Source organism: Mirounga angustirostris, unplaced genomic scaffold (assembly GCF_029215605.1).
Source record: "Mirounga angustirostris isolate CCGP_5_RB_7025 unplaced genomic scaffold, mMirAng1.0.hap1 SCAF_17, whole genome shotgun sequence".
Classification (NCBI taxonomy): Eukaryota; Metazoa; Chordata; class Mammalia; order Carnivora; family Phocidae; genus Mirounga; species Mirounga angustirostris.
Genome location: NW_026991725.1, coordinates 25,163,717 through 25,179,120, shown reverse-complemented (window position 1 = coordinate 25,179,120; position 15,404 = coordinate 25,163,717). Strand labels below are relative to the sequence as shown.

Sequence of the window (15,404 nt, the reverse complement as noted above, 5' to 3'; positions counted from 1 at the left end):
ACCCTCTGCCTAGATGGCGGCCGGGGCTCTGGGGCTGCGGCTCTTCCTGCTGCCGCCCTCCTGGGCAGAGCGAGTCGGAGGGGCTGGGAGGGAACTGGCGGAGGCAGCTGCAGGCCAGAGGGCAGGGTTCTGCTCTCGGACCTTCTTGCCGGTTCCTCTGTCTGAACTTACACCTCTGGTCTCCTGGGGCTGGCTGCGCCGGGTTGTCATGGCCAGGAAGGGGATCAGTGACTCGTGAATGAAGCCGGAGTCCCGAGGGGTGCCCAGTCCTTCCCTCAGGATGCCTTCCCCGTTCTCACTTCTCTTCCCTCAGTGCTCCCTCCCTGGGAGGACTGCATTTCCTCCTGGCCTTTCTGCCTTCAGGGGAACTGGTGCCTCCTCTCCCTCCCCCGAGCGTGAGTGGGGGGGTTGGGGAGGGAGGAGGTAAGCCTCCAAGACTTGTTTAGGCTCTCCGGGCCAGGAAAGGAGGGAGCCCTTTAGTGAGGGAACTCCGATCTTTGGGCTTCTGGGCCTTTCACTGTGCACTCTCTCTGCAGAACCAGGTGCTAGGTAGAAGGGAGGAGCCGCCCTGGGCATTCTGGGCCCCTCTCTGGCTCTGGGCCAGCGTCAGTGTCCTTGGAGTGGGTGCCGGGAGGAGCGCAGGGTCTTTGCCCAAGTGCAGCGAGCGAGGCCCACACAACGCTGGGTGGAGGAATACGGCCCCCTGGGCCCAGTGGTGAGGGTGGGGGTGCCCTGGGAGCTTCCATGCACTTGCAGGAGCGCAGTCAGGGTGAGGGTCCGGCGCACATCAACAATCACCGGTGGTCAAATCCTGCTCTGCCGCTTAGTGGCCTCGTGGCCTCGCTTCTGTGAGCTTCAGTTTCTTCCTCTGCACTGGAAGGATAATCCGAGTCGGGGCTGTTGGGAGGGTAAGCACAACACCCGGCACCTGGTAAGTACTTCATACGGGGTGGCCACGTTAGTATGATTCCTGTTGTTACTACGGCAATCGTCTCCTTAAACATTGCTTGTCCCAGAAGACAGGCCGGGCTCACTCGGTGGTTGTCTCTGAGGACTGGGGGGTGGGGGCCGGAGGCCTCTGCCTGGAGAAGGACGTGGGCGGAGAACACAGGCGGAGGCATCGCCGGGAGGGCTACGTGGGAGCACGGGAGGGAGGCCGAGTCCTCCCTGCTGGCCGGCCTGTTCCCCTCAGCTGTTAGCGGCTTTCGCCCTCGGTCTCCAGCCCTGCCCACCACAGCGTGGCATTTTGGTAGCTGGTTCCGGCTCGAGCGCCCTCCTCATATCCCTGGCACACCCACAGCCGTCGCCTGCTGGCGCTTGGATCGCGCTTGGAGGCCCAGTATGCCTCCTTCTGCACTGCTCTCTGGCCCAAACGCACCTCGAATACGTACCAGGGGAATACATAGGTATCTCTCTGTCCTGCTCCGAGTTCTAGAGGCAGGAAGAGTTTCTAACTGCGGGCCTTATCTGCCTCCAGCCCGGCCAGAACGTGGCTTATCTGAACGCCCGAGAGGTGGGGCCCCTAGCCCTACCCAGCTTTCCAGTTCTTTCAGTTCCCTTCCCAGGGCCTCCTGAGACACAGTGGCCGGCATCTGTGCAGGGATCTTACAGAGGGGATTCTCACGGCTGCCATTCCTGGTGAGCAGCTGGGGTGAGTGGCCCCTGGGATGGGCCTGTGGGTCCTGGGCATTGCCTTTCTGGGCACCCAGAGGAATTCCCAGGCTGGGAGTGAGCTGAGAGCTGGCCACCATGATGGGTGAGTAGGTGCCTGGGCCAGCCGGAAGGGACTTAGGGAAGGTGGCCAGAGGTGGGGAGGCGGAGCCCAGAAAGCCTGTGAGGGGTGTCCTGGCCCCAGGAGGAAAGCAGAGGCGCCTGAAGAAAGGGAAACAGACCTCAAGAGGAAGGAGTTGCAGAGGGAAGGAAGGGGAGAGAAAGAGAAGGATTTGGCAGGACACCTGGGTGGCTCAGTTAAGCATCTGACTCTTGATTTTGGCTCAGGTCATGATCTCGGGGTTGTGAGACTGAACCCTGCATCAGCCTCCACACTCACTGGGGAGTCTGCTTGAGATTCCCTCTCTCCCTCTGCCTCTCTCTCTCTCAAATAAATAAATAAATCTTAAAAAAAAAAAAAAAGAAGGATTTGGAGGTAAGAGCACCTGAAGGGTCCAGTATGGTGGGGACAAAGAGCTCCTGCTGAGTAGAAACAGGGAAGGACCAGCTGTATGTGTCCGGTTGCACTGGTAATGGGCCTATGGAGGGTCCCGTATGGGGAGCTAGAGAGGTACAGGGGCCAATTGTAGACCAGGAGTGGGTGAAGGGGAGAGTGGGTGGGGGAGATGCCCCAGGTGGGCTTTTGGGATTCATTTTATTTTACCCAGAGTAAAGGAACCCTTCAGAGGCTGACCAGTAACTGAAGAGACAGGACCTGGGCTACACAGGGCACCCACCCCCAAGCCACTCTTACACTCCATCCTTTGTCTCTTGTTTCCTTCTGAGGCCGACTTACTACTATCTCATTGGGAAACGGTTGGTAAGAACACCCATCCACTGACTTGCAGAATACAGCAAGGGAGGGAAGCCCAGGAGTCAGAGCCAAGGGAAGAAGTAATCATTGGGGTTGGCAATGTGAGGTATGGCACCCCTTCCTGGGTCCTCTGTTCATCAACACTGGTGGGGCTCTAGCTGGAAGATGGTGAGCCTGCCTTCCTACCCCTCAGGCCCCTCTGAGCAAAGGGGCAACTCGGCTGTGGGAGATGGCAGAAAATAGGTCTCGCTCTCCTTTCCATTTGGGGTAATCACTGCTCCATCTTTCCTCTAGAAGTGTTCTCTAAAGGACAGAGGAGAATCTAACATTTGTGATGGTCACCCTCCTTAGTGTGTAGTGACTACCTCACTGTCTAGAAACAGGGAAGGCAAATAATTCCAAGTCCTGATTGTTCTAGAACTTTGGGTCTTCATTGAGCCCAGGCTGCCAAAGGTAGATTTAAAAACCTGAACCAATATCCCCCTCCTCCAAACTGATACTAGCTTCTTTTTCTCCAGTTGGTCCAGGCACAATGTGGAGCGTATTTGAGGAAATCACAAGAGTTGTGGTCCAAGAGATGGATGCTGGAGGGGATATGATTGCTGTCAGAAGCATCCTTGATGCTGACAGATTTCACTGCTGCTCTCTGGTGAGGGGGAGGAGAAATTTCTGGGGGCACCAGTACCACAGGACAGACCTCACCCTGGAGGACATACTGGAGAGAGGGAAGGGCAAAGGGCTGTTTGATAAGCTGGGTTCTGGGCCCCAAGGTCAGTATGAGGAGTAAGAGATGGCCATGCACATGTTTAAGAAATGCACAAAAGATGTTAACTAACTGGAATTAAATAAAAACCTGAAAAAATGCACAAAAGAAATGCACAAGAGGCGCCTGGGTGGCTTAGTCGTTAAGCGTCTGCCTTTGGCTCAGGTCATGATCCTGGGGTCCTGGGATCGAGCCCCGCATCGGGCTCCCTGCTCAGCGGGAAGCCTGCTTCTCCCTCTCCCACTCCCCCTGCTTGTATTCCCTCTCTCGCTGTCTCTCTATCAAATAAATAAAATCTTAAAAAAAAATGCACAAAAAAATATGCATGGGGAGAAAGGAACTTTCCCCTGTTCCTTTAGTGGAAATTTATTTTTATTGGAAATTATTCCTAAATTGTCTTCCTTTCCCATGTTTTCCCCTTTGTAAATAATTCACTTTTAGGGCACCTGGGTGGCTCAGTTGGTTACGCAACTGCCTTCGGCTCAGGTCATGATCCTGGAGTCCCGGGATCAAGTCCCACATCGGACTCCCTGCTTAGCAGGGAGTCTGTTTCTCCCCCTGACCCTCCCCCGTCTTGTGCTCTCTCTCTCTCGCATTCTCTCTCTCAAATAAATAAATAAAATCTTTAAAAAAAAAAAATTCACTTTTAAATTAGCTGAGATCTTCTGGTGTGTTTATATGTTTATCATTTAGATGGATAAATAAATGGAGGCAATTTGCTTAGTGGTTAAGAAAGGACACAGGCCTTAGAGCCGAGAGCACCTGGTTTCTAAGCCTGGCTCTGCCTTCTACCAGCTGGGTGACCCCTGGACAAGTTGCTTTCTCCCTCTAAGTCTGTTTCCTCATCTGTCAAATTGAAAAGACTTGCAAAAATCAAATGAGACAAATTAGGTAAATCATTTATCACAGTGGCTGTGCAGAAGGAGCATGCAGTCATAGTTCAGCCCCATCCTTCTGCTGCTGGTTGTTGCCCCTCCTATTCCCCGGAGATCATGACTGAGTAGGTGACCAGGGCTCCCTAAGGACTTGCAGGATTTATAGAGGAGTCTGTTCCATTCCCCTGCCTCCCAATTCAGTTTTTTTGGATTTCAGGAGCCCCAGGGTAAGTGCTGTTGAACCCTCACTGGGAGACTTACTTCAGTGTCTCACACCGGAGGGTGAGGACTTTTCCGGCTCACACATCTCTGCTACAGCCCCTACATCTCACCAAGAGATGGAAAAGAATCTGAAGAGCACCACTGCACAGTTTCAGAGCACCTGCCATTTGCCAGGTACTGCCGTTACGTCACCAAGAGCAGGGCCCAGATTACTTGGAGGTGGTGGGCCTTTCCACAAGTGGAGTTTCGTTAAGAAAGCGAGGGGCTTCAGGCAAACTTCAAGGTTATCATTTTTCAAAGACTCTGAGTTAATTCTCTGAGAAGCAAATTGCCAAGAGGCAATTTAATAAAAGCTGGTTCTCAAAAAAAAAAAAAACACACACAAAAACCAAAAACCAAAAAACAGTTTGCTAAATGACCTGTTCATTGAAAACAGAAAAAAAAAACACTTTAAACTAGGATTCGGATGTTTTGCCATGACTCCCCATGGACAGGGGAGAGCGTTAAGTACGGAAAAAAATCAACTAAGTCAGTTAACTTCCTTTAAGGGAAAGTCTTGTCTGTTTGCATAAAAAATTCAGAGGCAGAGGTGAAACCAAACTTAAAAAAAAAACCTTACAAATGAAAGATTATTTATTTTTTAACTATATGGTGCTGATGGTATGGTTAAAGTGTGCATAGGTTTTTGTTTTGTTTTGTTTTCCCGTTAACTAAAGTCCACATACTTCACTCTGGTTATCTTGGTTCTTACCTAATATCCTTTTTCTGTTCCAAGATCTCATCCACGATACCACATTACCTTTAGTTATCTTATCTCCTGAGGCTTCTCTTGGCTCTGACAATTCCTCAGGCTTTCCTTTTTGATGACCTTGACAGTTTTCGGGAGGACTGGTCAGGGATATTGTAGGATGCTTGTCTACTGGAATTTGCTTGATTTTGTTTTTTTAAGATTTTATTTATTCATTTGACAGAGAGACACAGCGAGAGAGGGAACACAAGCAGGGGGAGCGGGAGAGGGAGAAGCAGGCTTCCCGCCGAGCAGGGAGCCTGATGTGGGGCTTGATCCCAGGACCCCGGGATCATGACCTGAGCCGAAGGCAGACGCTTAACGACTGAGCCACCCAGGTGCCCTTGCTTGATGTTTTTTTCGCACGGCTAGACGGAGGCAATGGGTTTTGGGGAGGGAGACCATAGAGGTAAAGTGCCATTCGCCCTGCGTCATAGCAAGGGGATGTGCTATCAACATGACTGATCACTGTTGGTGTTGACCTTGGTCACCTGGCTGACGTGGTGTTTATCTAAAGTTTCTCTCCTGTAAAGTTAGCCTTTCTCCCCCTTCTCCATACTATGCTGTTTTTGTGCGTAACGTTTCATTTCTCTTTCCTCTTGGACAAGGTACATGCAGCCTGGTACGTTGCTCAAGAAACAAATGGGCCCGGACGTTAGAGTCACACACATAGGACTGATTTGAGGCATGTTTCCAGTTCTGTCACGTTTCCACCAGTTCCAAAATGCATGTTTCTATGGAGATCCAGCCCTGCCCCCCACCCCCCAACCTAGCAGTAGAAGCTCTTCCTCCTCTGTACGTTCGCATCTGGGTGGTCTTAGAGAAAGCGCTAGGCCTGGTAAGCCAGGCCCTTATGGAAGGGCCTCATCCGTCTGGGCAGAGTCCGCACGGATGGGTGACTTTCCAGAATTGCTTGACTTCATACCTGCACAGGTTCGTACAAACGCCAGAGACTAGACTCTGCTTAGTTCCTATTGCCCAACTCCTAATTCTTTAGCTTTACTTTTCCTTGTCTCATTGCAGCCTCTTAAATAGTTAAATAGGACTGGCTCACATTTATTGAGCATTTAGTATGTTTGCAAGGCATTTTGCTAATAAGTGCTAAACTGCATTGTTTTATTTAATTTCCTCAAGTTCAGGAAGTAGGTACTATCAGTATTCTTCTATGGATGAAGAAACAGATTCAAAGAGTGAGAGTGACTTATCCAAGGTCATTTGGTAAGAAGGTGGCAGAAGAGGTTCAAACTCAGGATTGTGTGACCCCGTGATGACTCCTGGTGACCACAGTGTCTCCTGGGAGCCGCAGCTGGAGGTGGCTCAGAAGGGAAGGGGATTGTGGAGGGGAGCCCAGGGTGGGGCTGCTCCAGGGAGGCTTTTCTGGAGAGAGATCTTTTTTTTTTTTTTAATTTTATTTATTTATTTGAGAATGAGGGAGAGCACATGAGAGGGGGGAGGGTCAGAGGGAGAAGCAGACTCCCTGCCGAGCAGGGAGCCCGATGCGGAACTCGATCCTGGGACTCCAGGATCATGACCTGAGCCGAAGGCAGTCGCTTAACCAACTGAGCCACCCAGACGCCCCTGGAGAGAGATCTTTTGGGTCAGCCTCAGCATGACCTTTACCCTTCTCTTTCCAGAAAACTCCAAAGGCTGAGTTCCAAGTTCTGGACATGGTAGACTCAAAGGGAATGTTGACAGTGAAATTGCCCAAAGAAATAACAACTGTAGGGGCCTTCCACAGGTCCCACAAGCAGAGAGTCAAGATATTGGAGCCCCGGATACCCCAACAATATCTGGATTCTCTTGAGCACCGGGAGGCTGGAGTTGGGCAGCGTGGGGAGGAAGAAGGGGAGCGCCCACTTGGAGCACCGAGGGCATCTGAGGTGGAGGGTCCTGGCCGGTGCAGACCCTCACACCCTACTCCCAACCCTCCCCGAGCCCGCTCCTCACTCAAGCCTGCCGTCCTCTTCCCCCTTCAGGAAGCCTTCTCAGTCTTCCTGCATCAGCCTCCAGGAAACCTTGAGACACCCCCAACTCACTTGCATCCTGCTAGCCTCCAGGGTGATTGATTCCTCCGACTTGGACCAAAACCTGCTGGTTTCAAGAGGCCACTCTCCTTTGTCCTCCTACTGAGTTGCCCAGATCTGTGCTTTGTGCAGGGCACTCCGCCTGTGGCAAGCCATGCCGCCTCCCTCCGTGGAGTACGGAACAGCTTGCGACCGGGCGGGACTGGCTTTACTAACCGCTGTGTTTATCCCCAGGGCGCAGTAGGTGCTCAGTAAGACAGCCGAAACGAAGTGCAATGAAATCAAAGCACCCCTGCACAGTACGCTTCCTGCACAGAAAGTGCCACCACCCCACCCCGGAGCGCCACAGAGGTTCTGATGGCCCTGGGCATGGTGCTTCCAAGGGACTTACAGGGACATCACCAGCCTTCCCCCTCAGCAGGGACTTTGTTGTTGGTGTTTTCTTTCCCTGCTGAAGTTGTCGGAAACTATGGAGCAGCTCAAGGGAGGAGACTCAACCTTGCTCAGGGCTAGCCCTCCTTGAGTGCGGTGATGCCTTTTTTTTTTTTTAAGATTTTATTTATTTATTTGAGAGAGAGAATGAGACAGAGAGCATGAGAGAGGGGAGGGTCAGAGAGAGAAGCAGGCTCCCTGCCGAGCAGGGAGCCTGACGTGGGACTCCAGGATCATGACCTGAGCCGAAGGCAGTCGCTTAACCAGCTGAGCGGCCCAGGCGCCCCGGTGATGCCTTTTGTTTTCCTTTTTTAGTTAAAAAGTGAAAGACTTACACTGAAATTTTACTGATCCTTTGAACTACCCCTCCCTACCATAGTGTTGCTGGGGAGGGGTCTTTGGAGTTTTTCTAAGGGAGCTCAGTCTTTTTCTAGAATGCCTGTTGTTTCTAGAATGAGGCTCTGTGGTGTGTGTATAAAGAATTGGGGGGAGGTTATTAGGTAGAGGGAGTTTAGCAGAGGCAAGGATGTAGGTCTTCCTTGAGGGTCTTTTGGTTGCAAATTTGGATGACGTTCCATCAAGTTATTTTTATATCCTTATGGAATCAAAGATGTCTTCTGGAGCCCAAGGCTGTGGACAGTGTGGCCAGGTCCCAGGGACCAATGTGAGGAATTGTAGCCACATCTCAGAGAAGTGGGTGTTATGACCTGGGAAAATGCATGTCTCAGTGCCACGGGAAGGGCCCATGCTTTGGACTCATACAGACTAGGGTTTGAATTCCAACTCTACACTTACTAGCTGTGTGACCCCGGACCATTCACAACCTGTCTCTAGGCCTCAATTTCCTCATGAGAAATGGGTGCAGTTCTGCCTACATCATAGAATTGAGGTGAGGGGGCAGCGAAACGATGTGGGGAGTATCTCATGGTGCTGGCACACTATAATCTTCCAGAGATGCTACTGAGTTCCCTTCCCACTTCCCACTTCCTTGCCCCATGGGTACAGTGAACTATGATGGGGTGCCATCTGCCTTGGTTTTCCAGCCTCAGAGACACTCCATCTCAAATAGGAACTAGTTGAAGGAGAGGGAGAAATGTCACTGGTAGGTGGGGCTCCTGGGATCCTGAGCTCTAGTCCCCCCTCTGCTCCCTCCAGGAAGCTGAGGAGAAGACTCCCCACTTTGTTGCAATCAATCCGGAGAATGAGAGCAGACCTGTATCTGGTGACAGAGATTCTGGAGATGGCAAGGAAGGAAACCCTGAAAAGTGAACGGCTGTGTACGTTGTGGAGCCGGGTGAATGCAAGGTTAGGACCCTGGGGGGCAGGGCCGGCGAGCAAACCAAGCCTTGACCCACCCATGGTAGGTCAGGGGATGCCAGCCCAGACCTCAGGCTCTTCAGCGCTTCTTCCAGACCTCCCTGAGCAATCTCAGCTGCTCCTGGGCCTTCTTAGGCCTTCTCTTCTTGCTCCAAGAAAGTGTGTGTGGCATTGCTAAGTCCCTCCACTGTTACTCTCATGTGATGCCCTGTTTTCATTTGCTTCTCAGCGTTTCTCACGGTTCATAATTACATGGGGATTTTTTGCTTATTGTCTGCCTCCTTTTCTGAGAGATAGGAAGGCAGGAGCCACAGTGCCTGGAATAAAAAGGTCCTCAATAGACATTTATTGAATCAACAGTGGAAACGACATGAGTTTTGGGGTCAGATGTGGGTTCATATTTCAGCTCTGCTACTTTGTACACTGTGAAAGTGGCTTACCTACTGATCTTTTTTTTTTTTTTAAGATTTTATTTGACAGAGTGAGAGAGAGCACGCGAACAGGGGGAGGGGCAGAGGGAAAGGGAGGAGCAGAGTCCCCACCGAGCAGGGGGCCCAACTGCGGGGGAGCCCAGGACCCTGGGATCATGACCTGAGCCAAAGTCAGATGCTCATCTCATTGAGCCACCCAGGTGCCCCTACTGATCTGTTTTGAGTCTCAGTTCTCTCATCTGTAAAACAGGGATTGTTTGGGAGATCTAGCAAGACAACCACGCAAAGCACCTAGGGATTAATCAATATGAGCTCTTTTCTCCTAACACCAAAGGTGAGTGACCAACCTCCTAAAGGGGGTCCTGGGCTATGGAGTAAAGCAGCTCATCTTCCCCAGCCTGGGAAGAATGAGTAAGCAAGGCCTGGTGGGGGCAGGGGAGGTGGGGGGAGGTTCAGCTAGGCTCTGTGTCAGCCTGGAGGGGCCCTGGTGAGCTTGAAGGTAGGGGGAAGTTCCAGGGAAGGGGGAGGGCTCAGGGCTGGGTAGGAGGACTGAGGCTCTTTGCTCAGACACCCAGGATTTGCCCCACCATGACACAAATCCTTCCCTAGCTAGAGGTGTTAATGCCTATCTCTTTCTGAGTTAGTTTGTTTTTATTTTTTGTTTTGGTGAGGGGCAGAGTGTAAGGATTGGGGAGAAACATGAAAGAGGAACTTACAGAGACAGAGAAAGAATTTGTCTTTCTGAGAATTGGTTCTCTCTCTCTCTCTCTCTGGCACTAGTTTAGATAATTTGTTTCTTGCAACACAAAAGCCTTTCCAGAAGGTGAGTGGCTTCTAGGCCTTCTGTTCATCCTTCCAGAATGGGCAAGGATACTGTTTTTTAAAAGAGCATAACAAATGGCCCGGAATTATAGGGTTCTTAGGGTTGAGAATAGAATAGGGTGCACCCGGGGGTGGGAATCGGTGTGTGGGCAGGAAAAAAACCCTTGTTGGCTGGGTAAGTCGAGTTTTTTTTTTAAGATTTTTATTTATTTGAGAGAGAGAGAGAGAGAAAGAACACGAACAGGGGGAGTAGCAGAGGGAGAGGGAGAAACAGACTCTGTACTGAGCACAGAGCCTGACGTGGGGCTCGATCCCAGGACCTCGAGATCATGACCTGAGCCAAAGGCAGCTGCTTAACCGACTGAGCCACCGAGGCGCCCCAAGGGTAAGTTGAGCTCTTAATTGCTGTCTCTACAGGGAAGTCCTTGAGTTTAGAGGATTTCAGAAACATGAAGGAGAAGGAGCAGGACATGGTGAGAGGCCTGTAGGATCTGACTGAGAAGGAACAAAAAGATGTGCTAAGCTGCCTCAGAGGGCAGTTGCCACTCTCTGCTAAAGTGGGACTGGTGCTCATTTCCCTATTTCCTGGCCCTAGGTGTTTGAGGTTCTGATCTCTGGGTCTAGACTCATCTAGAGATGGAGGGTCTAGCGGGTCTTCTCATAAGTAGCCTTTTCAATGCTGCTGGGTTCTTGGTAAAGGCACATACAGAATCCATTCTGGATATCCTGGATGCTTTGATTAGTGAGGAGGGATGTGGCTGTATGCTGGTGTGGAGGAATTGCGGAGCAGAGGGTCTGTGGGGATTCAAATCCTAGGAGGAAGGGGGCATACATTGCCTTTTACATTTTGTGCATGATAGACCTTCACATTTTAGAACATGGCCATTTTCCCTAGGCCAGGGATTAGGGGATGCCTCCTCTACCTCCTGGCACAGTCTGGCCTCCTGCAGGCTAAGAGGGAAGCAGGCGCCATAGCAAGAGCCCATTTGGAATAACTCATCTGTCACTGCCAGGGGCCCTCTGGAACCTCCTTCTGGTGCTTGTCCCAGGTCTGATGAGACACTGAAGCCCCCACCCACTGGGTGCTTCTCCTCTCTGCCAGCCACCCTCTTCACCCTCTTTTTTGCCTCCAGAGCGTCTGAGGAGCAGCACCTTGTGGCTGAGGCCCTAGAGAAGGGGACCCTGCCCCTGTTGAAGGACCAGGTAAGACAGCCTGGGCTGAGGGCCAGGGTCAGAGTAGAAGTGAATGGCCGTGCTCGCAAGGGACTCAGAAGTCCCAGGGTACAGTTCTTCCTACTTCATAGCTCTCTGTCGGCTCGCATCCATTCAGCTGGCCTGTGGCAATTCCCTGGAACACTTGGTTTCCAAGACAACTTGGGGTGGGCTTTTTAGACTCTGTTGCTAGCCTATGGGCGGGGGTGGGGTGGGGTGGGGGGAGCTGTTAGTCCCAGGATGGCAGTGCCAACACTGATCAGCAGTGCCTGTCACTATGTTGAGCGAGTATAAGGCTTTCCAGGATCTGCAGGAAAAAGTGCCATAATGGATTACTACATCTGCCACCACCCAGGATCAAGAAGTGTGGCCAAGTATTTGCCATTTCTGGTATGTCTCCTTGTTCCTAGCTTTACAGTCTGGTATGTTTCTTTCCAGGTAGATCTGTCCTGGAGCAGAACTGGAGTGAGCAGCCCCATGATATGGGCTGGGACCCCAACGCACGACTTCTCTGTGCCCTCTGTGTTGCTCTCTCCCTCCTGCTGCAGCTGGGTGAGAAGCCGACCTCGGTGCCTTCCTAACTATATGTTAGCCCTTGAACCATTCTCCCCACAAGCCTCTGGGTGCTCCCCTCTCAGGCCATCCCTGACCCCCAGCGCCCCGCCCCCCATCACCAGAACAGTGTCTTTATAACAAACAGCCAACTGTTTTTCAATACATCACTTCCCCTACATGATAATGTCCAAAAGTCAGCCTGGATTGTATGCATGGGCTTCTGACTAAAAGTGGCAGATTGGTCATATTAATTTTCTCTCCCTCTTGAAACCTCACTAAATAAAGTAAAACAATAGAAAAGATGTAAACCCACAATGATAAAGAGAACGGGGCAGCAGATAAGAGATTCTAACACATCTTTGGAAACTAGAAGGTAATTAAAGGCATTCAAGCCGGGAGGTGTGGGCCTGAGGGGAGTGGGGAGTGTGGGAGGAGACTGCTGTTCTCTCATCATGAACGTTTTCTCTTTAATATTTTTTAAGACAAGGTAATTAAAAGTAAAAGAAATATATGCTTGTTGTAAAGTATTTCAAATATTTCTCAAATTCAAAGGTGATCTCCCCTTCTTCCTCTAATATAACCACTGTTAACAATTTGGGGCTACGTTAACAGTCTTCCTGTGAAGCAGTGTCTAAAATGGTAATTTAAACATGAAGCTAGGATGATACAACAAATTTGATTTCTGTCTTTGGTACTCGAGTTGTTTTTTCTTTTAGATTGGTAAAAATATTATATGCAACAGGAATTCTCATAAGTGCTGTTGGGAGTGAACTGCTTTAGAAAATTGTTTGACGGTATCTGCTAAATCTAAACACATGCCTATGAGCCAGCCACTCCACTTCCTAGGCACATACCCAAGAGAAAGGAGTGCATGTCTCCACCAAAAGACACGCATATACAAAAACATGAGCATAAGAGCCCCAAGCTGAACACTACTCAAATGTCCAATAACTTTAGGATGGATACATATATTGTGGCATATTTATGCAAGAAAGGAGAACCAATTACTGCTACACATAACAATATGGATGACTTTCACAGACACAGTGCTAAGCAGATAAATCCAGACACAAAAGAACATATTTATGTTTGAGTCCTCTGAGAGGCAGGTGCCAAAATAGAATTGGATGTGCAAAAGTCTTAGTAAGGGAAGAGCCTGTGAAGAATAAAGGGCGAGGGAGCAGGAATGGCAAGGCTTCAATGCAGGTCTAAAACGTATGAAAGGAGAGAAGGAGGGAAGGATTGAGTAGGAAGAGTCTCAGACTGTAGGGCACTTCTGAGAGTCTCTTTGCTCAGACCTGAGCAGAGGTGGTCTACTGGAGGAGTCCCCATCAGGCAGGATTGGCCAGGCTCTAATATCCACCCCCATGCTCAGCCTTTGGCTAGAAGCAGCCCAGGAAAGCTTGATCTCAGGAGGGAGATCTACAAGGCAGCAGATAGAGGCTCTTAGTTAACTGTGCTTCCTGCAGCAGGTTCTCTTAAAGAAAATCCTCCATGACCACCACAATACTGTATGATTCCATTATATGAGGCTCAAGAGCAGGGAAAACTAAGTAATGGTGGTAGAACTCAAAATAGTGGTTATCTTAGTGTTTGAATAGTCTTAACTGAGAAGAGGCATAAGGGAATCTTCTGGGGTTCTGGAAATATATAAAGACTGATTGTGCTAACATTTAAATCAGTATACTTCACTGAAATATTTAAAAAAAATGTTTCCTCTCAAATCCCTTTACCCTATAACATAGTCCCACTTTCTTTAGATAGTCACTAAACTTTAGTTCTTGTTATTATTTATTTATTTTTAAAGATTTTATTTATTTATTTGACAGAGAGAGAGACAGCGAGAGAGGGAACACAAGCAGGGGGAGTGGGAGAGGGAGAAGTAGGTCTCCTGCCGAGCAGGGAGCCCGATGCGGGGCTCGATCCCAGGACCCTGGGATCATGACCTGAGCTGAAGGCAGACGCGTAACGACTGAGCCACCCAGGTGCCCCAGTTCTTGTTATTATTTAGTTTTAGTTCTTGTTATTATTACAACTAAAAATGATATTCTTATATTTGTTCTTGAGTTATTAATTTTAGATAGTATTTATTAATGTCCCAGTACTAAGGAAGAATATTGTGAAGAACAGACATTGAACAAGAAGTACAAACTAGGAAGAATGTTATTTAAAAAATACAGGGTACTTATGAAAGTGTTTAGTGAAAGATAACAGGGTGGTTCCCTCTTACCTCTGACATTGTCCCCTTCCCTCTTCCTTAAATTCGGATTCCAGCCACACCAAACTATTGGCCTTTTATTTGAACATCTACTTGTACAATGACATGCTTGCCTGCTTATTTATTATTTATTTATTTATTTATATTTTGGGGGGGAAATTTTAAGTTATTTATTTATTTAAGTAATCTCTATACCCAATGTGGGGCTTAAACTCATGACCCCGAGATCAAGAGTTGCATGCTCTTCCAACTTAGCCAGCCAGGCGTCCCTACCTTTCCCCACCTTATCCGTCCTTTAAGCTACAGTTCAAATATCTCTTCTTCAGTAGTCATCCCAGTTACCCAAAGAATTGGGTTACTTCTTCTGTATGGCCCATAACACATTAAATACATCTCTACTATGGCACTCATCATATTGTACTGAAATTATCAGTACATATGTCTGTTTCACTGATGTGAAAGTTACTGGAGAACAGGGTTGAAATCTAACTTTTCTTTGCTAGGGCTCTGTAAACAACTGTTTTCTTCAGAAGTACCTTGGAGTTGGTGGAAGATTTGGGAGACAGATCCAGAATTTCATGAGGCTGGCTCAACTTCAGAACTACCAATTGCCACTAGGAAATTTTGTTCTGTCCTCTCAGAGTCTCAACAAGGGACTACTTGTCTAAGGGAGGTTACACTGACTCAGAAACTTGAGGTTCATATTTAATCTACGGATTTCCCTTATCTCACATTCCTGATTCCAATGTGAAATTCAATACATTAACTGCATATGTCTGTAAGGAATTTCCTGTTTCAGCAGCTGAAACTGTGATAGAGATGGCTTTGAAATGGGGGCAGTTGAGATAGTCATTATTTGAGCTTGGAGAGATGTGGGAGATTCCACTTACTCATTCTTCAGAACTCTTAGCTCAAGCAATACCCACTTCTGATAGTTTCTATATCTCTCCAGGCTGAGTTAGAGACTTCTAAACACACTGTGCTTACCCTTTTGGGGAAGGAAACCCTTTTGGAGAAATGCTAGTTAAGCTAGCTGGAGGTAGATACGATCCTATGGAGTTGGATGTCTTGGATAAAGGGGAAAACTACTTTGTAGGAAACAGATCAAGGAATTTATTGATTTCGCTCCTAAGATGGAGGAGAGGGACAGTGAAAGGAGAAAGAATGGAGGGAGAGAAGCACAAGCAAGATAGATAGAGGCTGAAACTATGTGAGGTAGTAA

The 15,404-nt window shown here is 49.1% G+C and overlaps 1 protein-coding gene across 1 annotated transcript; it reads left to right on the top strand.

Moving 5' to 3' along the window:
• The first annotated feature begins 22 nt into the window (after positions 1 to 22).
• Positions 23 to 14,812, top strand: GSDMB (gasdermin B). Its single transcript, XM_045890229.3, has 7 exons — positions 23 to 3,298; positions 6,814 to 6,985; positions 8,787 to 9,120; positions 10,615 to 10,670; positions 10,822 to 10,939; positions 11,333 to 11,408; positions 11,852 to 14,812. The coding sequence occupies exons 1-7, from the start codon at positions 3,057 to 3,059 to the stop codon at positions 11,988 to 11,990; spliced, it is 1,137 nt and encodes a 378-aa protein (XP_045746185.1). The 5' UTR covers positions 23 to 3,056; the 3' UTR covers positions 11,991 to 14,812.
• Positions 14,813 to 15,404: the final 592 nt, after the last annotated feature.

Coding starts and splice junctions, on each gene's coding strand:
- GSDMB (XM_045890229.3), top strand. CDS start 3,057: ATGTGGAGCGTATTTGAGGAAATCACAAGAGTTGTGGTCCAAGAGATG. Junction 3,299..6,813: donor GGTTCTGGGCCCCAAGGTCA/GTATGAGGAGTA, acceptor CCAGAAAACTCC/AAAGGCTGAGTTCCAAGTTC. Junction 11,409..11,851: donor TTGAAGGACCAGGTAAGACA/GCCTGGGCTGAG, acceptor CTTTCCAGGTAG/ATCTGTCCTGGAGCAGAACT.